The sequence below is a fragment of the Botryllus schlosseri genome, chromosome 14 (assembly GCF_051294905.1).
Source record: "Botryllus schlosseri isolate E-star chromosome 14, Bs_hap1, whole genome shotgun sequence".
Taxonomy (NCBI): Eukaryota; Metazoa; Chordata; class Ascidiacea; order Stolidobranchia; family Styelidae; genus Botryllus; species Botryllus schlosseri.
The window spans coordinates 2,751,919-2,771,630 of record NC_137249.1 but is presented as its reverse complement, the minus strand read 5'-3'; the positions used below and the strand labels follow the sequence as shown (position 1 = coordinate 2,771,630).

The following is a 19,712-nucleotide window of genomic DNA, read 5'->3' as shown; positions in this document are numbered from 1 at the left end:
ACTCCAAGTCATTTCGACACCTTCCCATCTTTCAATTGTATCGCAATCTTGTGGTTTTGTTTGAAAAGATATAGTTATTAACAATAAACTCGACCGTATTAACGGCGAACGCGGCTCTAACACTCGGTTAACGTCGAGTGGACTTATGCAGTGCACGGACCCCCAATTGAAGGCGGCGACCATTCATAACTTCTTAGCTGCCTGGCACGCTTAGCGGCTCCGGAAACTGAGTAGGAGTAAACATGTTATATCTTAAAAGAATGGTGCAGGCGTATAAGACTTGATCTCAAGTCTAGCCATCAGAGATTAATATAGGCACGCACTATATTTCTTCTTTTCTTGCTTTGCTTATTATGCTTTACCATGCACTTTGAAATGAAATCACTAAAGAGCTCGCTCTTCGATGTGGTACCTGTGCCAACTAATGACCACCAACTGAGGCGAAGTTACAACAAAATTCAATTACGCTTTTGAGAGGGAGGGTCTGCGGTGGACACACGTCATGCTCCTCTTGCTTACATCAGCAGTATAACTTCCAGGTTGGCTGTACTCTCAAAATACGAGAACAGATCTCTTGCGTGTAATGACCGAACTGTCACAATGCATTGGTTCATGTATGAGTATTCAAGTCACTTTAAACGAATGAAAGACAACTGAAACATTACTTCAAGGCTTTTATACCCGTACCTACAGCTCACCAGTTCTCATTCTGAAATAGACGAATCAAATTCACAAATGAAATATATATTTTGTCATAAAGATGGGTGAGCCATATTTCATATAAACTTGACAGCTATTAAATGTATATATCTAAATGGATAATAATGCACCAGCAGTAAAATTGAATACAGAACAGCCATTCAATGCATTACGAATTACGAATTTTCTGCACACATTATTCCATAATCAGATCAGGTTAAAAAAGAATTTTGAAGAACTGACGCTATATCAAGATAAGAGTAACAAAGGTAAATAAAAGAGTCCCGTATCACATATTTCAATTGCTAAATAAGTATTTTTGAAGTGCATATAAGATTACGTGTCGTCTGGTTAATATCTGTAAAAATTGCATAACTTCATCAATCCGTTTTTGTCCCAGCCGCGCAAATGTAAATTACTCAAGTTTTTAATTACAGATTACCGGGATAGGTGATATGATCTTACCTTATCAACTACCTGGTGCCCATGTTGTCAGTTTTAAGAATATTTTGCTGGCGTGGATATTTCAAGGAAAAAATAATAGAGAGACAAGCCATACTTTGAACTTGACACATGAAAATCTACATGGTTTGCGTTTGATGAACTTTAAAGATGGACTGTGGAACAAGAACACCGAGCATGATTTGATTACAGCTGTATGAAATTTAAAAGAAAAGGTAATGTAAAACAGCTACATTGAATACACAGTTACCTTTGAAGATTATGAGAATAATCATGAATTTGAACTAAACACGACAATAAACAAGACTTTGAAACAAGAAAATGCTCGATAGTTCAAAACTTTCATAATAAAAGTAATGTGATATCCTTGATCTTCGATCAAGATACTGTTAAAAACAAGAAAGGTCAAATGCCACTTTGCGAATCATAGTGACAAATACGAACTTGATACACTGGACTTTGATTCAGTTACAATGCATTCTTCAAGTCAGCATCATTCTGATTTCAATACGTGACTGGTCGAAACAGTTAGCATTTTACAAAAACAGCTTGCATTCGATTTTTTCGAAGATGCTCCTCAAAGGAAAATCGGCGGAGTAAAACTCCCTGTTATCGCCGAGAAGATAGAACGAAAACCTTTTCTTCTTGTATTTGCAGTCGAATCTTTGCACGAGTACGATATCCACAGCTTGCATCTGAAAAATTTCTTACATCAAATAACAGAATATGAGAGATACTGAACAAGATAGTATCAAAAACCATACATTGAGGTGGACAGATTGTTAAATCTTTCACAGTACACATTAGTCTGTGCAATATAATGGCGTTGTGGCCCTGAACAGAGGTCGCTTTTTTCAAATCGAGTGAAGAGTGTTAGCATCCAAACATATCGAATCGTGACTAAAGCACAAGTTATAAGTATAGGTGGGGTTTGAGCAAAGTGACCTGAGAGGGCTATTAAAAAGCATAACAAACATGTTTTTTCACAAATGCGACAGTGTTAGTGATAACCCAATCAGATTTCCAACACTACCAATACCTTTTGCTTTAGGAAAACTAAACGATATTACGTATCAAGTAAAGTTTCCAAGGTTTCGTATAATAATTTGAGTAAAATTGTAACATGGTCTCAGGAATATTCAACCAACATGTAACAAATACCAAGATTTGAAGGGCCTCTTGGAGGTACAGAACTTCAATATACAATTGAATAATACCAAGATGGTGGATGAAATGCTTTATATTACAAACTTGACCCTAAGCAGAGCATATCAAATACCACTACAGCAGTACTTATGATTATGAATCAACAGACAGAAATCACAGGTCACGCAACCGCTAACCTGTTTGCGTATGACTCCGCAACGCATCTTTCTTGTCTCGGCGATGAATTCGGCTGATGCGTGCACAATTCCAGACTGTAGCAAGCGATCTTTTGGAATCGCTCGCAGGATGCCGTCATGACGCTCTTCGTAAACTGGACGGCCGAGCGCTCGTTTCAAATGACAGCTAGGAATTCCCTCCACTCCATTGACGTACCGATGTTCCTTCACATTCCTGAAAGGGAAATTTGAAAAACACATCTAAATATCCGAAGAGCTTCTTGGAGGTACAGAACTTCAATATACAATTGGATAGTATATTCATATTGAAATGAACCCGAACATTTTCGGCTGACACTCGTCAGCAACTAGTAGAGAATTGGAAAGAACATTGTATATCGACAGCCGTGGCATAGAGAGGAAATTAACGCAATTCAACGCAGAAAAACAAACAGAGCCCACCGAACGAACAATAAAAGATGTTTATATCCATCTACCTTGGATTGGCCCCATTTCCACCCGCTTTGAAAAACAATTGATTTCTGCGGTCAGTAAGTGTTACGACACAGTCAAAACCACTGTGATTTTTACAACAACACAACTGCTCCCTTCAACACACAAAGACGTTCTCCCTGCACTCCAACAAAGTAATGTAGTAAACGAATATAAGTGCCACTGTAATTGTGGCTACGTGGGGAGAACGTCAAAACGTCTGCAGGAAAGCATAAACCAACATATCCCCAGATTTATCAGAACAAGTGCATCACGCTCAGTGAAAATCTCGCCCTTAACTCATCCGCTTAAGATTGATGCTGACCGATCAAAGGCCATTAATTCTGCCATCGGCAAACATCTGTTGGATAATCCGATTTGTGCGAATAATTATCGAGACGACCGATTTCGAATCGTTGGGCGGGGCACAATTCCATTTGTGTGCCTTGGAGTCGACTTTTATCAAAATACACCAACCAAAACTCTGTCAACAAAAGGAGTTCGTGTACCACCTAAAAATAGTACATTGAACGCTCCCTCTTTCATGCTGGTGACGTCATATTTTGTGATACGTTGTTGATATACAATGTTCTTTCCAATTCTCTATTAGTTGCTGACGTTTACCCCTGACGAGTGTCGGCCGAAAATATTCGGGTTCATTTCAATATGAATATACTATTCAATCTAAATATCCGTAAAGCTGGTCTTATAACGATATCCAAAGCTAAACACAGCATTATGGCCATCAAATTATACGTATAATTTAAATTAGCACTGCAGAAGCATTTCAAAGTCAAGGTTTATAACAGCCTTGCAAGTCTTAACATATTTATATTCGTCAAACCCACACAATGCGATAAAATCGTTCATTACCAGTTGATTTTCAGAATTTGATACACAAGTAGTTTGCCTTTTCCTGCGCAGGCTTTGCATTTGAGCCTTCCGATTCCGGAACAAATTCGGCACCTACATTGTATGAAACCATACTGACACTAAAACCAAAGAGATTGCTCTAACGGTACAACTTACGATTCAAGACCACCACTGCATTGCAGGCACACATGAACGGAAACCTGCTGCAAAACAGTTACACATTAAATAGTCTTTATTATACTGGTGTAATCATCGTTGGTGGCATGGCAAGTTTAAGTAGGAATATATTTCTACCCAAGTACAAGTAAGTAAAAAAGTATTCTAGGTCTAGTTTTGCCTAAAAAAATGGTAAATTTTGAATATTAAGGAGTCTAAATTCATAAGCACTTGAGGAAGTGGTTCAAGTAGGCAAAAACTACTTGAGTACTTTGAAGAGCAGAAGTTTTTCTCTACCTCTGGCATTCAAGTAATGATTAAAGACAAATGTGTCAATGGAAAACTCCTGAGCACGTGTAGGGCTGTAACCGAATCACAAGGTACCTAGTCACAAGTCAATCCTATGTATATACTTTTGATTTTCAATCCACCACCGAGTCGCAGTGTTGAGACCCGAGTTCGAGTTCAAGTCATTGTATTCACTGTTCAGTTTCGAGTTCAAGTCCTGTTCAACTCACTTTTTCAGAGGTCTGATTGGGTGATATCGAATGCCTTGCATTCACAATATAGTAATTTTCCTCACTTTCACCATTTTCTGGCCCTATCTTCAAATACCAGTACTGACAGACGAAATATCAGTTATGCAGTAACCTGATATTCTTCGAAGTTTCAACGAAATACCCGTCTTGGTCGTTCGAGCCTCGAGTACAAGTCAAGTCAATCGAAAAATTGCTTCAAGTCAAATCATTTTTGATATTCAAGAAAATGACTCGAGTCAAGTCAGGTCACCAAAAAATCCCGACTCAAGTCATCACAACCCTGGTTGAGCATTACCAATCTGATTTACCGGATTTTGGAGTTTGATTCAGCAAGCATTAACAAATTGCTTCAAATGCACACAAAAAAGCTCTCTTACCTCATTATCAAATCCATGACACCAGCTACAAGTTTTGGTTCCACGTCCTTTACAAAATCCGCACAGGACCGTTCCATAACCTCTGCATCTAAATTTGTAACGAAGTAGTATATTGACTTGAAAACATTAAGAACACTCGGAGTAAGTACATACGACTTGCACGAAATTACTTGTTCCGAGCTGGGTACTTTGAAACTCTGATTATTTCGTTGAATGGACGCGGGTACAGGAACGTCATAGTCCCATTTGCAAGCGAGGTAACAAAAATCGTGCTGGTTTCCTGCTGTAATTTGTAATGGTTTGTTTACGATAAACTTATCAAACCATTTTTTGCTATTAAATACCAATGATACTGAAAGTGATATTGAAATCTGGGAGCAAATAGGCTAAGGCTAATGAAATTCAGAACCGGAATAGATAGTTTGATTAGAATCAATCTTTCAATCAAGAAATTGATATAGATATTGGATGGTCATTCAGACCAGCATCATAATTATGAGCAGTGTGTGCACCAGTTTACAGAAGGGAATAACTGAGATTTTGACAAGTATCTTTTTCGATATTAAAATCTAATCAAATAAGGTGCAGAGGTGGTCAGTAACGAAGTACTTCTACTTTTTCGAAGTACTCAAGTAGTTTTCCTCTACTTCTGGTACTTACTCAAGTAGATCTGATTTTCGCTACTTCTACTTCTACTCTGACTTTTTTTAGTTTTGGAGGTGTGTTAGCATACCGCCTTTGAAACTTTCTGGACTAAAGACATGAAATAAATGTTCCGCTTTTTAAATAGTAGTACTTATTTTTTACTTTCAATTCCCTGTATCATATACGTTGAGTTCTAATTAATATCAGTTCTTTGGTGGGGATAACATACGTGTTGAAGCATAAAAGCAAGTGTAGTAATGCCTTTAATTTCTGGAAATAAAGCTACGCAATAGCGCATTTTTACGGTCCACCATATATTTTAGTAACGTTTACTAATCGCGCAAAGTGTTTACTCCGTATCCTATACAACTTCTCCGGCATTGCTCTTCTACTAAACTACGTACCATGTGGAAGGGCGCCATACCATGATATTTTCTAAAACGTGCTGTTCGAGAAAACAGAGGATTAGTAACCCATTTCCATATCAATGCTATGATTTTCATCCCATGATGCGAACGAATGCTTATGCTGTCGAAAACTGGATACCTCCTGACATGCATCAATATGAACCGAGCTCGGCACCTTTTGCATAGCTCAATGTGCATTTTTTTGACAATCCATGTGAACGAATTAGAATCGTTTTCACAACTACTTACTTACTTGAGTAGATTTAAAGTCAGCAAATTCTACTTCTACTTCAAGTAGTTTTAGGTTGCTGATGGAATAAGTACTTCTACTTGTACTTGAGTAGATTTTTTCGTCGCTACTTCTACTTGAGTAGCTTTCTTGACTACTTTGACCACCTCTGATAAGGTGCATGTATCACCTAATGCAAGGGTTTTCAACTCTAGTACATGAAAGCTGTTAGGTGAGTCCGTGAGCTTATCAATACATCTTCAATAACAATTTATATAATTTGGAAAGTAGCCTATAGCCTTTTTCCAAGCATCTTAAAATCCAGTGTTTTCCAAGATCAAGTTTGAGGACTAAAGTTAGACTTTGAGTACACTATATTGTCTATTTTATTCTATAATTCTATAGACATAACTTTTGTCGATTGTTATGTAATCAGACACATATCAATTTTCATTTCCATTACATGAGTTCACGAATACTTCTAACAAATTGAAATTTAGTACTGACCTATAACGGTTGAGAACCACTGATATAGCGTTATTAATGTTGCCTACCTTCAACATAAGGCCTGGTCTTGGTCACAAATGATCTCTGTTCAATAAGAGACTGCAGAGTGTACTGAAATACAGAATTGTAAATAGAGTGAAATGAAAATTCCATGTGATATGTTGATTATGTAACTACTATACTACAATTACGCAAAATAACGATACACGGTACCAAACATTTGATACAAAACCACGTTGCTCAAAATATACACTTACCCGAAAGACAGGTTTGGATATGCAGCTATAGACACTGCAATGGTTCGCCATTTTGCACGAGAGATCAGATAGACCTTTAGCATGTCGCTTGAGATGTCTCATGCCATCGCGGCAAGTCAACACTGGCATTCTGTTATATAAAAATCACAAATGAAAAGATAGATTTTGTATCAATGCATGAAAAATACTAAAATGAATAGCCCACTAGGAAATTTTAATGGCAACCCCATGAAATTGTCAAGTTGTGTTGAAAAAAACAATGCATAGCAAATTTGGCTCGACTCCAACCAGTAGAAACGAAATTATTGATGTTCAAAATTTCGGATTCGAAATAATAGTATTTACGGTGGGTAGATATATTTAACTACCGGTACTAATTAAAGAGTTTACTACCGTGAATACTGAATACTATTATATTTAAATTCAAAATTTTGAACTCCAATAACTTCGCTAATACTGGTTGGGATTGAGCTAAATTTTTTGTGCATTGTTTTTTACCACATAACAATTGGATTCGGTTGACAGTAAATCGAATTTGTATGATAAAATGAATTAAATGATTAATGTAAAAATTTTCAACTGTGATAGCTTCGCTTCTACACGTAGGAATTCAGTCAAATTTGGTGTACAGCGTTTATTTAGATAACCTACTAATTTTATCGAGTAGCCAGTAAAATTTTAAGAAATAACTTATTTTTGAACAATCGTAATGTCCAGTAAATGGAACTTACATGGCATAATTAACAATTTGTCCACTGCAAGGAGATGAATATGTCTTGTGGTCAATTTCCTGGTAATCCGAATAAGTGTCTGAATGCGGATTCTCATTGTTCGAAGAATTGCTTGAAGAAGCTTTATATTGATCTATATTTTCGTAAATGTTCTCTTGCGAGTTCCGCCGGTGTCCATTGATCTCAAGATATGATCTTGAACAGACATCTTCATACGATGGCGGAGGCAACTCATTTATTGACTGCGAATATGGTGGACATCTAGCGATGATATCTCCAGATCTTGACGAATTTACAGACTGTATTGGACTTGCAAGAGGAACAAGATCTGTTTCCTCGTGTAGTTCCATACCAGTGTCAGTACAGTGTCTTTGGGTTTAACATGTCAGATAGCTTGTGTTTGATAATCACTGACCAACACAGCTTAATTGGATAATATGACTACATGACCATTATCTGACAACTTTTCTGTAATACATGCCAGTGGAAGGTTCAAATCAAATCAAAGGTATAGATTACCGGTAGACCTGATTGTACCTTTCATATGATTAAGAGATAGGGTACGTCTACTGCCGTAACATCTATGCGCTACGCCTAACTGTATGACAAGTGCAGGGTTGTTGTAACCAAGTCACAAGGTTCCGAGTCACAAGTCAATGTTACTTTTACAGTTTTGACTCGAGTCATTTTCCACTCACCACCAAGTGAAGTCCGTATTCAAGTCAGAGAGCAAAGGGCCGAGTCATAGTGTCGAGACTTGAGTTCAAGTCAAAGTTATAGTGTTCACTATTAATTATGGAGTTCAAGTCAGGTTCAAATCACTTTTGGAAGCTCTCGGGTGATATCGAAGGCCTCACATTTATAATACACTCAACAAGTTTAATCAAACAGGTAACAGGCAGACAGTTTCAGTCCTGATACACGAGAGTTCAATCAAATCAAATCATATAGATTGTCTAAAGTCAAATACCATTGTCGAGTCATGCGCAATGACTCGAGTCATATCGAGTCACCGAAAAATTGCGATTCCAATCGGCAATTCGCATAGGCCTACCGATTGGCGATTTTGATTCATTTCAGCTGACAAATGGCATATTCCGCAAATCACAAACATTCAATTCGAGAAACATTGGTTTATACATTACCGGTACTTGACTGCAACGATCGTAGTGATTCAAAATGCATTTTATTTTAACTGCAATTATTAGGCTATTCAATAAAACTTGTCTGTAGTACCACCATCATACTCTAATGAGCCAAGTATAGTTAATCAAATCAAACTATATCTGATCATTTGGATTCCCAGGACCTCTACTTATATTATCGGTATTGTGGCAACTCTGGTATATTCCACCACTATTGCAGAGAAAAAAGCGATCCTGGATCACCTTTCGCCAGCCGATGCAAAAGCAAAACATACAAATACAAACAGACTACTCTTTCACAAATCACAACATTCTATGCCAAGTTACTCAACTATGATAGGCCTACTATACATTACTTTGATTCAGTGTTTCATCATCGCCCACTAGCGAATGTTAATATATCGTTGGGTTATATTTTTCATCTGAACAAGCTCATAATTTTTTCGTAAATGAACATAAACAAGATTGTTTTGGGGAATATTTATGAATTTTTTCTTCGCGCTGCGCGCGATTTAGTATCACATATCTTCGTTTGGATGTCGGGACTACCACCCTCTCAAAAACTGCGATAAAAAATATGAGATAGCAATTATTTACAGAAATAAGTCTAATTGTAATCACAATTACGAGGTAACGGTATATTCATAGAGTCAGTTGAGGCCGTTTGGATGCTTTATTCAAAGATAGTTTGCCTTTATTCTGGGGTTTACGAAGAGATTAAACGTAATCAGCTTCCAAAATAGACTGCGAGTATAAATTTGGGCAAATTTGCCGACCATTAATTAGTAATCAGCTGGGCAACGCCAAGTTGGAAATGGAGTCGCGACCATAAAAGGTTGGAAACCACCGGATGTGCGGTGTTGCAGTGCGCACTGGCATGAGGCTGATAAATAATCTTATCGGTGTGACATGATCATGACGTACAATTACGCTACTTGCATTTTCGAAGTCATCATCCTCCACCAGCTCGCCCGCTAACTCTGATCATGTGGGCGGAGAGAGGATCAAAATTATATAATAATGTATGGAAGAACCAATATTATTGACATAATTTCTCAATACGCGACGGAGATAGCATAGTGGTGACGCTAAGGGCCCACAGACCGTGCGGCCCCGGTACGATTCCCGCCGGAGGCCTATCTGGTCTCCTCTTTCCCCGCCGTAAAAAGCCCAGAAAAAGATCCGACGACAGAAAGCACTCACAAGGAATAGAAAGAACTATAAAGGGCCGCGGCTTCATAAAATGCCATCATCGAAAAGAACCGTGACGTCGGGCACTTTAGGCCTATCTGTTCACTACAACGCATTGTGTCTTATCGCATTGTAGGCTACCTTGTGTGTCTTGTTCAGATAAAAAATATCGCAACGATAAAGTATTATCATTAACGATATTGATTATCGATTATCGAAGAGGATTAGTTCTCCGCACTCTTCTGTAATTCATTCAAATCATTTACGACCAGATGCATATAGTAAGCCCCCAGAAGTTGCATCGATTACCGTACGGTGGGCCGATCAGTGTTTATTTGTGTGGGAGTGAGGTGAAAAAATGTGGCTTCGGCCGTGGTTACAACTTACAACACACAGCCACATACTCCTGAACCGGATCGTGACCACCTCTAGTCGGTAGACAAAGCTTTGCTGGTGTGACGTCATATTGATCGAAATGTGCTCATAACTCATTTAAAATCCGCTAGTGGGCGCTAAAGAGCGTCCGGAATTTGGGTCACAAAAATATGGTAACCCTACTCCAAAGTCACTCAACTATGAGTTGAGTGACTTTGCCCTACTCTATAGTCAAACACAATGTACAATGCGATAAGACACAATGCGATGTAATGAACAGATAGGAGGATGTCGAACGACACGCATCAGTAGAGATCCTTTTAATCTAACATCCACCTCGGCCCAGTGTTGGGATGACTCGAGTCATGACTTGACTCGAGTCAGACTCGAGTCACCTTTTTCGTATGACTTGACTTGACTCGAGTCACTTTGCTAAAATGACTTGACTTGACTTGGCGTATCAGAAATGTGGATTGACTCGTGACTCGGATCAAAATTCACGAGTCAATTTCAAGTCATCAAGTAATCGGTGTCGATAAAAATCACTGTATCTTGGATATGTTCGGGTTGTTCTCGAAGCGCTGGTGGAACCCGTGAGAGCAACCGATCATTCAATGATCGTGCGTTTACTGAGCCTCCACTGTTCTATCACAAATAAATTGACCACAAACCAAGTGATCGAAGCTTACAGCTTACGTTGTCGTAAATTAGTAGGAAAGTAATTTAATAACTAAATATCTATTCCTGTTCTGGGTTCTTACCTCTTCAAACCTCTTGTTTTATTGAAATTCAAATAGAATATAGTTTATCTATTCCTGAACCAGTGGTGCGGAATCGAATTGTATCAAATCAATATGTGTAAATGGGTAATGTATTGCATCTTACCAATTCGGTTATCCATTCACTATTTTGGCTGGCAGTTCTACGTATATGTGGGTGATACAGCGCCTTTTTGCGTGTATATTTAACTCTGCATTCGTTCATCGGTTCAGCATCAATGACCACTCAATCTGTAGTTCAGACAGCTAGAAAAATGTAATGACGTAATCACGCTTCATACTTCGAAAACACAACTTGACTTGAATTGTGACTTGAGTCGTGACTTGACTTGGCTCGAGTCACCTCCGAAAATCGAGTGACTTGACTTGACTCGAGTCACTTTCGAAAATCGATTGACTTGACTTGACTCGAGTCAAAATGTGCCATGACTCGAAATGACTCGTGACTCGAAGGTAGTGACTTGATCCCAACACTGGCTCGGCCTAGAGCAGGGGTCATATTTTGCGGCCCGCGACTTGATTTGAAATTTCGGAAGAACAGAAGGGGCTCCACGTAACAGAGGGCTCGTGGTGCCTGACATATAATTGTCAAAGCAGCAACCAGATAAGCTCCTTGACCACAGCTTATTGTAACACTTTGATAATACTTCCCGCGACAACGATATAGTCATATCTTTCGCGAACTCCAAAATGCCAAACACCGCTTGTCCGATTCCAAAGCAGAGCAGACCACCAAGACTGCAAGACATAATGCTTTTGTTCCTAGGTTAGCTTGATATTTTCCGAAACTGCCGCTACTTACCGCCATTAATAATATTACAAGCTGAGCAAGCAAGGAAGATTCTTCGGGATTCCCTCCTCGATTCACAATAAATTTCACCAGGAAAATAAATGGGACACTCTCGCACATAAATACTACTGTATGGCCAAATGTGATCAATAATAAAATCGTCTTCTGGCGAGCTGTGGTGTCCTTCCAAGTAGACTTGCCTTCTTCTGAATCTGCGGCACTTTGGGCATGGTTATTTGCTGCAAGAAGGTTTGCTTTCTCCGAAACGGCATCGTTTTCAAAATCGGCCATTGTATTTTCAAAGGCCACAATTACGATCAGTTTGACATTCCACTTCCAAGCTGCACTGATGGGTATATGATTGCCGGTATATAGAAGTCGTCCAAGTCGCTAACTCTGTTCAGTGCTAAAGAAATTTTACCAAAATATGGTTATTTGTAGGGATGGTGTGAACGTGAGGTTCACGTTAGAGTTCCATACTTTCGCAACTTGCCCAACCTCTCAAGCGATATTATATTTTTGATGTGTGGGAATGTTCCAGCGTTTATCTTCCAATTATTTTTGCTGAAATTATCCATTTAAATAGCCCTAATGCACCAATGATATCACCAGTTTCTTTACATCATATGTTGTCAGCGATGCAGGTTGTCTAATCATGGAGGACGGAAAATAAAATATAATTATAGACAGTATACACACGGGATTTTTTGACATCACAACATAATCCCATGACATGCAAATCTAGTGAGGTAACGCACTTCTAGCAGTAACACCATCTACAAAATTACATAAAACAGAGGCATTTTCAAATTAGAAGAGTGGTTCCCAATCTTTTTTCTTCATCCCCCACAGCCTGGAATCTATATTTCCACCCTTAAAAATTGTCCCTCCATTAAAATTCGAAAAGACTTAGTTTTGTGAAGACTTGCTATTGGCAAAAGTTAAGATCCCAGAATTGAACAGCACGCAATACAAAATGAGCAGTGACCTGGTAACCGTTCATGCAGTGTTGCGCCTCCGTAAAATATATATGTAAGCCGACAGAAAAATAGGAAGGAGTTGGGAATTTTTTCCAATGTATTGTGGTAGCATAAATTTACATGTGTAAATGTCGAATAATGCATTGGTCAGATAAACTTCCTGGTGTTGACGAGCTTATGCGTATGGTTGATATAAGCCGGCATTAGCTACAGTTTCGCATACAATACTACAACTCGAAAAGAAATAAATATGTCATTTCATCCGTAACGAGTCCGGCTATGCTATCAATTAACGAGTCCGCGATCTCCCGTGAATACATATTGATGTACATAGTATAGTATAATGAACCAGGAGATTTCAATCCCACCATTTCGCATACAAATGAAAATCAACCTATATGAAAGATCGCGCACCGCCGTCCAGTCGATTCCCGCTAATTTGAGGCACTGATGATACGAATTGTTGAATTGCAAATGAGCTGAGAAATATTAGAGATACGATCGGCGTTTTATTAAGATATGTAATAAACGCGGTTAACAATGTAAACAATTTTTTTCAAGTGTGTCTATTCCCAACCGAAAACCCCTAAATTCCCCACCGGTTGAAAACCATTGCATTAGAATATATATCTTAGCATGTTATTTCACATCGCGAAAATCATTTTGCGACAGCGGATCAAATGTCCAATTTCCCGGCCAATCTGTGGGTCAAACACTCATACATATTAGCTTTCATCAGCCAACAGCCGGGTATCTATTCTTTTTTCATAGATAACCAGATTTCATGAAGTTATACAATGCGTGTTGGAGGCAGGAATATCGTAACGTCGCTCTAAAACAATCTACATATTTTTGAATTACACTGATGGTTATGTCAAATAGATATTGCGTGATGATCATACGACGAAAGCGTAGAAAATTATTTCCAAGTTCAACAAATTGATAAAAATATTCATGTAACTGGTAGCTATATATTCCTAGAGTCTACGATTTTGAAACTCCCTTTGTAGTTTACCGAGTGGAAGTTACGATAAGCGAAATTCAAGTTATAACGCGACAGCGGTCGAATATCATTCGTTTTATGAATGGAATTATTATTATAAATATTAGTTTCATTCATACGCGCAACTTTGTCTTTAAATAGATGTCGACCGGGGTGGGTGAGTCATGAATCGCATTTTGAGATATGAACTGAACAAAGACAGTGAGCGATTTTCTGAGGTATACAATCAATTTAACAAATCAAAAGTAGGATTATTATCATGGTTTTGGCAAAACTGTCAAGGTATGGAAAAAGCATGGAAGTATGGAGAACAATTCCATAGCATACTTGGGAAACTTCCATACCATACCATACTTGCATATTTTCATATTCCATACCGCAATTTCGTTCCACACCATACTATACTTCCATACCATACCATACCACGCCCTGGTTATTTCCACTAATGCGAGTAGCTTTGTACTAGATGTTTCGTTATTCTGCGATACGACCAATCGAGGTTTCAAGGCTTACACAGTGGATAATACTATCGAAACTATACTTCTCGTTGATAAATTAACTCGTAGTGGCAATGAGCGCATAATTTCTGTATTCTGTACTTCAATGAATTCTTCACCTCGGTATCAAAAGTGCATAAGTACGACACACGCGCGCGCGCGTCCACGTCGTCCAACTATATCATATGGTTGACAAAAAAAGATCATCGCTCCATCAAATATGCCGGACCTGAGTTGTGGAATAGTATCTCGCCGGCTATCTGACAGTCGTCGAGCATGTACTGTACACATTCAAGTCGAAATACAAGCAATTTCTGCTGATTGAATACTAGTCAGCCCTCACCATTTACCGGACCACGGCCTGACATATCGATCTCGCCTTCCGTCACTTGCCACTTTCTATTAGCTTCTTTCACTTTCATTCAGTGTGCACTGTGCATGCCTCCTCTTCATATCGCCTAGGCCTAGGTGGGTGTCTGATCTTAAGACTACTCCTACTCTAGTCGTTTCGGCATATTCCTATCATTCATTGTATTGCAGTCTTGTGATGTTTTGAAGTGATGAAATTTTATGAATAAACTTGAACTTGAACTCTAAAAAATCATCTCTCACTACTTTTTGATGCACGGCAGAGACTTATCGTGTGTTGCTGTGCTGTCGAGGCAGGAGGTACAACAATAACCTTAACCGTAGGCCTTATCAACGATACGGAACTCATCATAGAAACAACGACGAAAAGCAAGCTGGTGAATGCACTGCACATGCCACGCCTATCAGAATCAACAAGCCTCAATGTCTACCGTGCAATCAATAGTATATAATACGCAGATATACAATATACATGTAACGGAAACCTTTGGCATTATCGAAACACATACGGATGAGGTAATAAAAAATCGAGTCACCATATATATTACGCACGAGTTTCTCAACCCCGGAAGACTAAATAGACATTCTATGTTCATGTTGTTGTAGAATCGAAGTTTCGCAACTTCGTTTACGACATATTGGAGTATCTTATGGTTTAATTCCTGCAGTATTTTATGTACGGTTCAACAGTCCTATGAGGTGCATGATCCCAATGCCAAACTTGATTGACTGATGAGCACGCCAATCATATTATTGTCGTTATTTGAACTATAGTGACTAAACGAACAACGATCATCAAAGCCGTGAGCTATAGTAAATAAGTTCCAAATCTTAAATGACAGCCTTACTCAAAGTATTTTGTGACTTGTGGTTGTTTTAGTATATGGTGATTCAACTACATTGATCATTTTACCACAGACAGACGTTATATATTGTTCCGCAAACTGTCGACCTTTACCATGGTTCACGGTTCTCAAACGTTGTCTCTTCCAGGCCCTATCTTTGTCGGTCAAGGCCTTTATGGACCCCCTCAAGTTTTACTTCAAATTTAGCTCAGTCTATCTTATGCAAAAAGTAATTGTAGGCGAGTGTAAACCGCAAAATTGCGGCCTTCTTGAAAATGACATCATACTATGCTATGACATTTATTGTTTGAAAGCTAAATTACTTGAGGGGATTTCTGCAGCTGCATGTCAGAAGCAAGTATAAAATACGTGGTCGTGTTTTGGATATTTCCGCTAAAATGTAGATGTGTGCCTGGCTACGCGCTTTCACTTATGCATATGACGTACCATAGGTTTTGGGTTTAGCAGAGTGTGTGTTTCGGGATGTAGGTCAAGTTTGATACCCACCCGACAAATAGGAGAGGCCTCACGTTTTTGAAGTTTAGGAATTTCGAATTCTGTAACGCATCACGACGACGTATTTATTTCATCGCCTATGTTTGGAACAACTCCGGAAGTGTCTCGTAATGAAGCTTTCGCATCGGCGCTCCTTGATCTTATCATAGTATTGCACCACGTCAGAACAGCGTGTTTGCTATTGTCGAAATCAGGTCCACTCACTCAGAACAGTCACTCCCGGTTTCGGATAAACATGAGTCGGCGCCTGGATCGAGATTAGGGATCTCACATCTTCTGCAACAATTGAAATTCGCTGAAAGTGAGCTGACACAAATCGTATGTTCTAGTCATTGCCGCTGAGATCGTTTCCAAAATAATCGAACGAATCGTATTATATTGATATTGTTACGTGCGGTTTCGGAAATAGCACTTCAATTTTTTCACTTTTCATCAAAACGGAATTGGCCGAGTGGATTTTAAAATTTTATTGGTTAGTTCATAATTGTTAGGTTGACTAAAAAGGGCTTCACATCTCATTTTGATTAATCACAACTTGTGGAAGTGAAGTTTTTAAAGCAGAAAATTTTAAATAAATATAAAATTATTATTGTGTTTAAAACTTACTGTCCACCCCAATAAAACAATTGTAACGATGAATGACAAATCTGGCTTAATTACAACCCGCAGAACCGTAGTGGATCAGAAAATCTTGGATTCAAAAAATAGTATTTACGTCGGGAAATTCTATCATTTAGCTATACCGAATAATTGTTGCTCACTGCGTGAACGAGAATTAACACTCATCGATCTTCATACATTGATCCATATAATTGCCTGAAATCAAGAGGTATTTTCATATCTTTGAAATGAAGTTGACGCAGATTGTGTTCAGAGAAGTAAATGTTATTTAAAAAAGTCACGACAGCATTGTGATTAGCCATTTCTTCAAACAAATATTGCAAGTTGGACAGTGCCAAAGATTTTTCAACAGCTCTCTTGGTTCCTCTTGTACTTACACGACTTGAAATCGGTGACGGGATTGTTCGTTTATTTGCTGTCCGTACATGCAGTGTCAGCGTTGTGCGGAGTTCGTGTCCGACTCGCGATCGAAATTGTGCAAGCGTGGAATTGTATGCCAAAATGATGACAAATTGCGGAATCCTATGATGTCGTTGTAATCACTGAAATGTCTCGCTCATGCGGGAAATAGCTTAATCTAGACTACCTTCTGAGTAAAAGTGATATTCTGTCATGCAAAAGAGAATACAAACACTAGACAGGCTGCGAGACTTCGTTGCTGTGAACGCTATAAACGGGGCACTTGCCTGTTTCGGCCAGGCTTGGCGAACATCACTCACTGAGTAAAGTTCTTGCCTTTATTACGAAATCTATTGCAGAACTGGCACGTAGAAGGGTTGCGTATGCTTTTAGATGTGATTCCTTTATCGTGAAATTGTAACTTTTACAAATTTACTAAAACCTAACAGCACTTCGGTCCTTAATATTGCGGAGAAAGAATGAAAAAGAAGGAAGTGTGGATATATAAAGGCAAGCTGACTGCAGAACAAGTTAAACAGAGTTCTATCAACGAGATGGAATCGGACATCAGCGATCGATGAGTGCGGATAGAGCCAGCGTTGTCTAACACCGGGTTTGCCAAATTCTATCCATCAAATGTGCGTTTTCAAAGTATGTTGCGTTAAGAATAATTTCTTCAATATTTCGCTTTCGATAGAGTGATTGACATTCTGGGTATATCATCGTGTTTCGGTGACTATGGTTATTTACAGTAGGCAGATAATTCTTTTTGTGATTTTTGATCTGTCGAATTGTAGCACGGCGCACTTTCGTTCTATCAAGACACGGCTTACGCAGATTACATGAGAAGGAGTCTGTAGATAAACCGTAAACACTTCGGTAGAAATTTGGAAGTCGGCCTCGGTCGGACTTGAGCTCGCAACCTACTGGAGTTGCAGCTTTGGTATTACCACTACGCTATCTCGGCGCATTTTTTTTCTAGTGTAGTGAGCAGAGGGGTTTAAACGTAATGTCGTCAGTCTTGCTACACTCAAGCAAAAGGCTAGACTCTGCTCCGCATTCCACTCCTAGTCTGCTCCAATGAATGTATAACTATTTACCAGCCATGTAAAAACTATTGTGTAAAAGTATAGTAATTGAAAAGTCTGATAAGTAGTCAAGTAAATATTTGAAAAGAGGTGATATGACGATGGGTTGCATACTTTTCGCAGATAATCAGAGGCGGCTACCAGAGATGTGATCGGTAACAAATTACTTCTACTCGAAGTACTCAAGAAGTTTCCTCTCCATGCAGTAAATCTATTATTTCGCTACTTCTGCTTCGTCATAGTTTGTGACTTGATCGCTTACTTGTCTCAAGTGTCGACATAGCGTAGAGGGATAATCCACAGCGGCAACACCAATGGGTTACGGCTTCGAGCCTGACCGATGTCGACTCCAGAATTCCTACCCATGTGTTCGAGGTTTATCTAGGCTCCTCCTTGCCATCTCATCCCTGTAAGTGGTATCTTATAAAATTCTAGAAGTGGGCCGTGCTACAAGTCGGCAGCTACGGAATAAAAATGCTGAAATTGACCTAGTAGTCGATAAACACCATGAATACCACAAACAGCAACGACAACGACAACGACAACTTACTTGTCGTTATTCACGGTTTGTCAAGTAGAGCATTCTGTTATTTCAATGAGAGAGATAGAGAATACTGGATACTGGACGGAGAAGTTTAGTGAGAATGTGTTCCCATCGCGACTTTTCTCGCCGTTCACGTGATCGAGCTTGTGCTGATAAAACTCCATCGCCAAAGATGCATGTCGCATATGGTATGTGAAGAGTGAGGTAAGGGAATAGTATATTCGTTATCAGCTCAGTCTTGAAAGGTGCAGATGGCGGGGGTTCAGCTCGACCCGACATGACAGTGTACGGGTGTGAGAGCCAAGCGAACTGACATCTGTTGTTTTCAGATTTATGAATTTCTGAGGGTTTATAGTCATGGTCACAATCATGATCCAACTCCTGAGAAGTAAAGCGTGACACATTCTATAGCAGTGGCTCCTGATGTGGGCGCTGCCACCACGGGGGCGATGACTATAGATAGGTAACCTGCGGATAGATGCGAAAAGTGTGACTGCAAGTGGACAACTGGAAACGGCTAACAGTGTCTGGTTGATCGCATCGGTGTTCAATACTTCCATTTTATCATTTCAAAGATAGGAAGGAGTCGAAACAACTTAAGTCTTCATGATTCGACCTCGACCGGTAATCGAGTCATTGCAGTGGAACATACCTTGATTTAATACTTGATACTATAGTTGACTTGTAGCATATGAGGCATTAAACCAAATATGCTGCAGCTAACATGTCCCAGATCACGGTAACAAACCAAGCACTGCAAATCTCTACGGGGAAGCTGCTACGAAGTCTAAAATTCGCGTTCTATAGTTTTACGCGTTAGTAGTCGATTGTGACTTAAATCATTGCTACACAGACCTTGACCCGATTCTTTCAT

The 19,712-nt window shown here is 39.1% G+C and overlaps 1 protein-coding gene across 3 annotated transcripts; it reads right to left on the bottom strand.

Annotated features, from left to right (window-relative positions):
* Positions 1–728: 728 nt before the first annotated feature.
* On the bottom strand, positions 729–8,403 carry LOC145456184 (protein SSUH2 homolog). 3 transcript variants are annotated; one of them, XM_080334256.1, is made up of 9 exons: positions 7,697–8,403; positions 6,966–7,095; positions 6,756–6,819; positions 5,074–5,200; positions 4,921–5,008; positions 4,005–4,051; positions 3,849–3,941; positions 2,505–2,718; positions 729–1,856 (listed from the first exon to the last, which is right to left on the bottom strand). In XM_080334256.1, exons 1-9 carry the CDS (start codon positions 8,044–8,046, stop codon positions 1,698–1,700), a joined length of 1,272 nt encoding a protein of 423 aa, XP_080190382.1. In that variant the 5' UTR covers positions 8,047–8,403; the 3' UTR covers positions 729–1,697. The 3 variants fall into 3 exon arrangements, with proteins under 3 accessions (XP_080190382.1, XP_080190381.1, XP_080190380.1); XM_080334255.1 differs by having other exon boundaries at positions 4,005–4,048; positions 5,074–5,203; positions 7,697–8,402; XM_080334254.1 differs by having other exon boundaries at positions 5,074–5,203; positions 7,697–8,400.
* Between the last annotated feature and the right edge of the window lie 11,309 nt (positions 8,404–19,712).

Bases quoted from the DNA above. Each gene is read 5' to 3' on its own strand.
- LOC145456184 (XM_080334254.1), bottom strand. From the start codon at position 8,046: ATGGAACTACACGAGGAAACAGATCTTGTTCCTCTTGCAAGTCCAATA. The intron at 5,204-6,755 runs GTAGGCAACATT...TACAAATTACAG, and splicing joins GACCAGGCCTTATGTTGAAG to CAGGAAACCAGCACGATTTT. The intron at 3,942-4,004 runs GTAAGTTGTACC...CATACAATGTAG, and splicing joins TGCAGTGGTGGTCTTGAATC to GTGCCGAATTTGTTCCGGAA.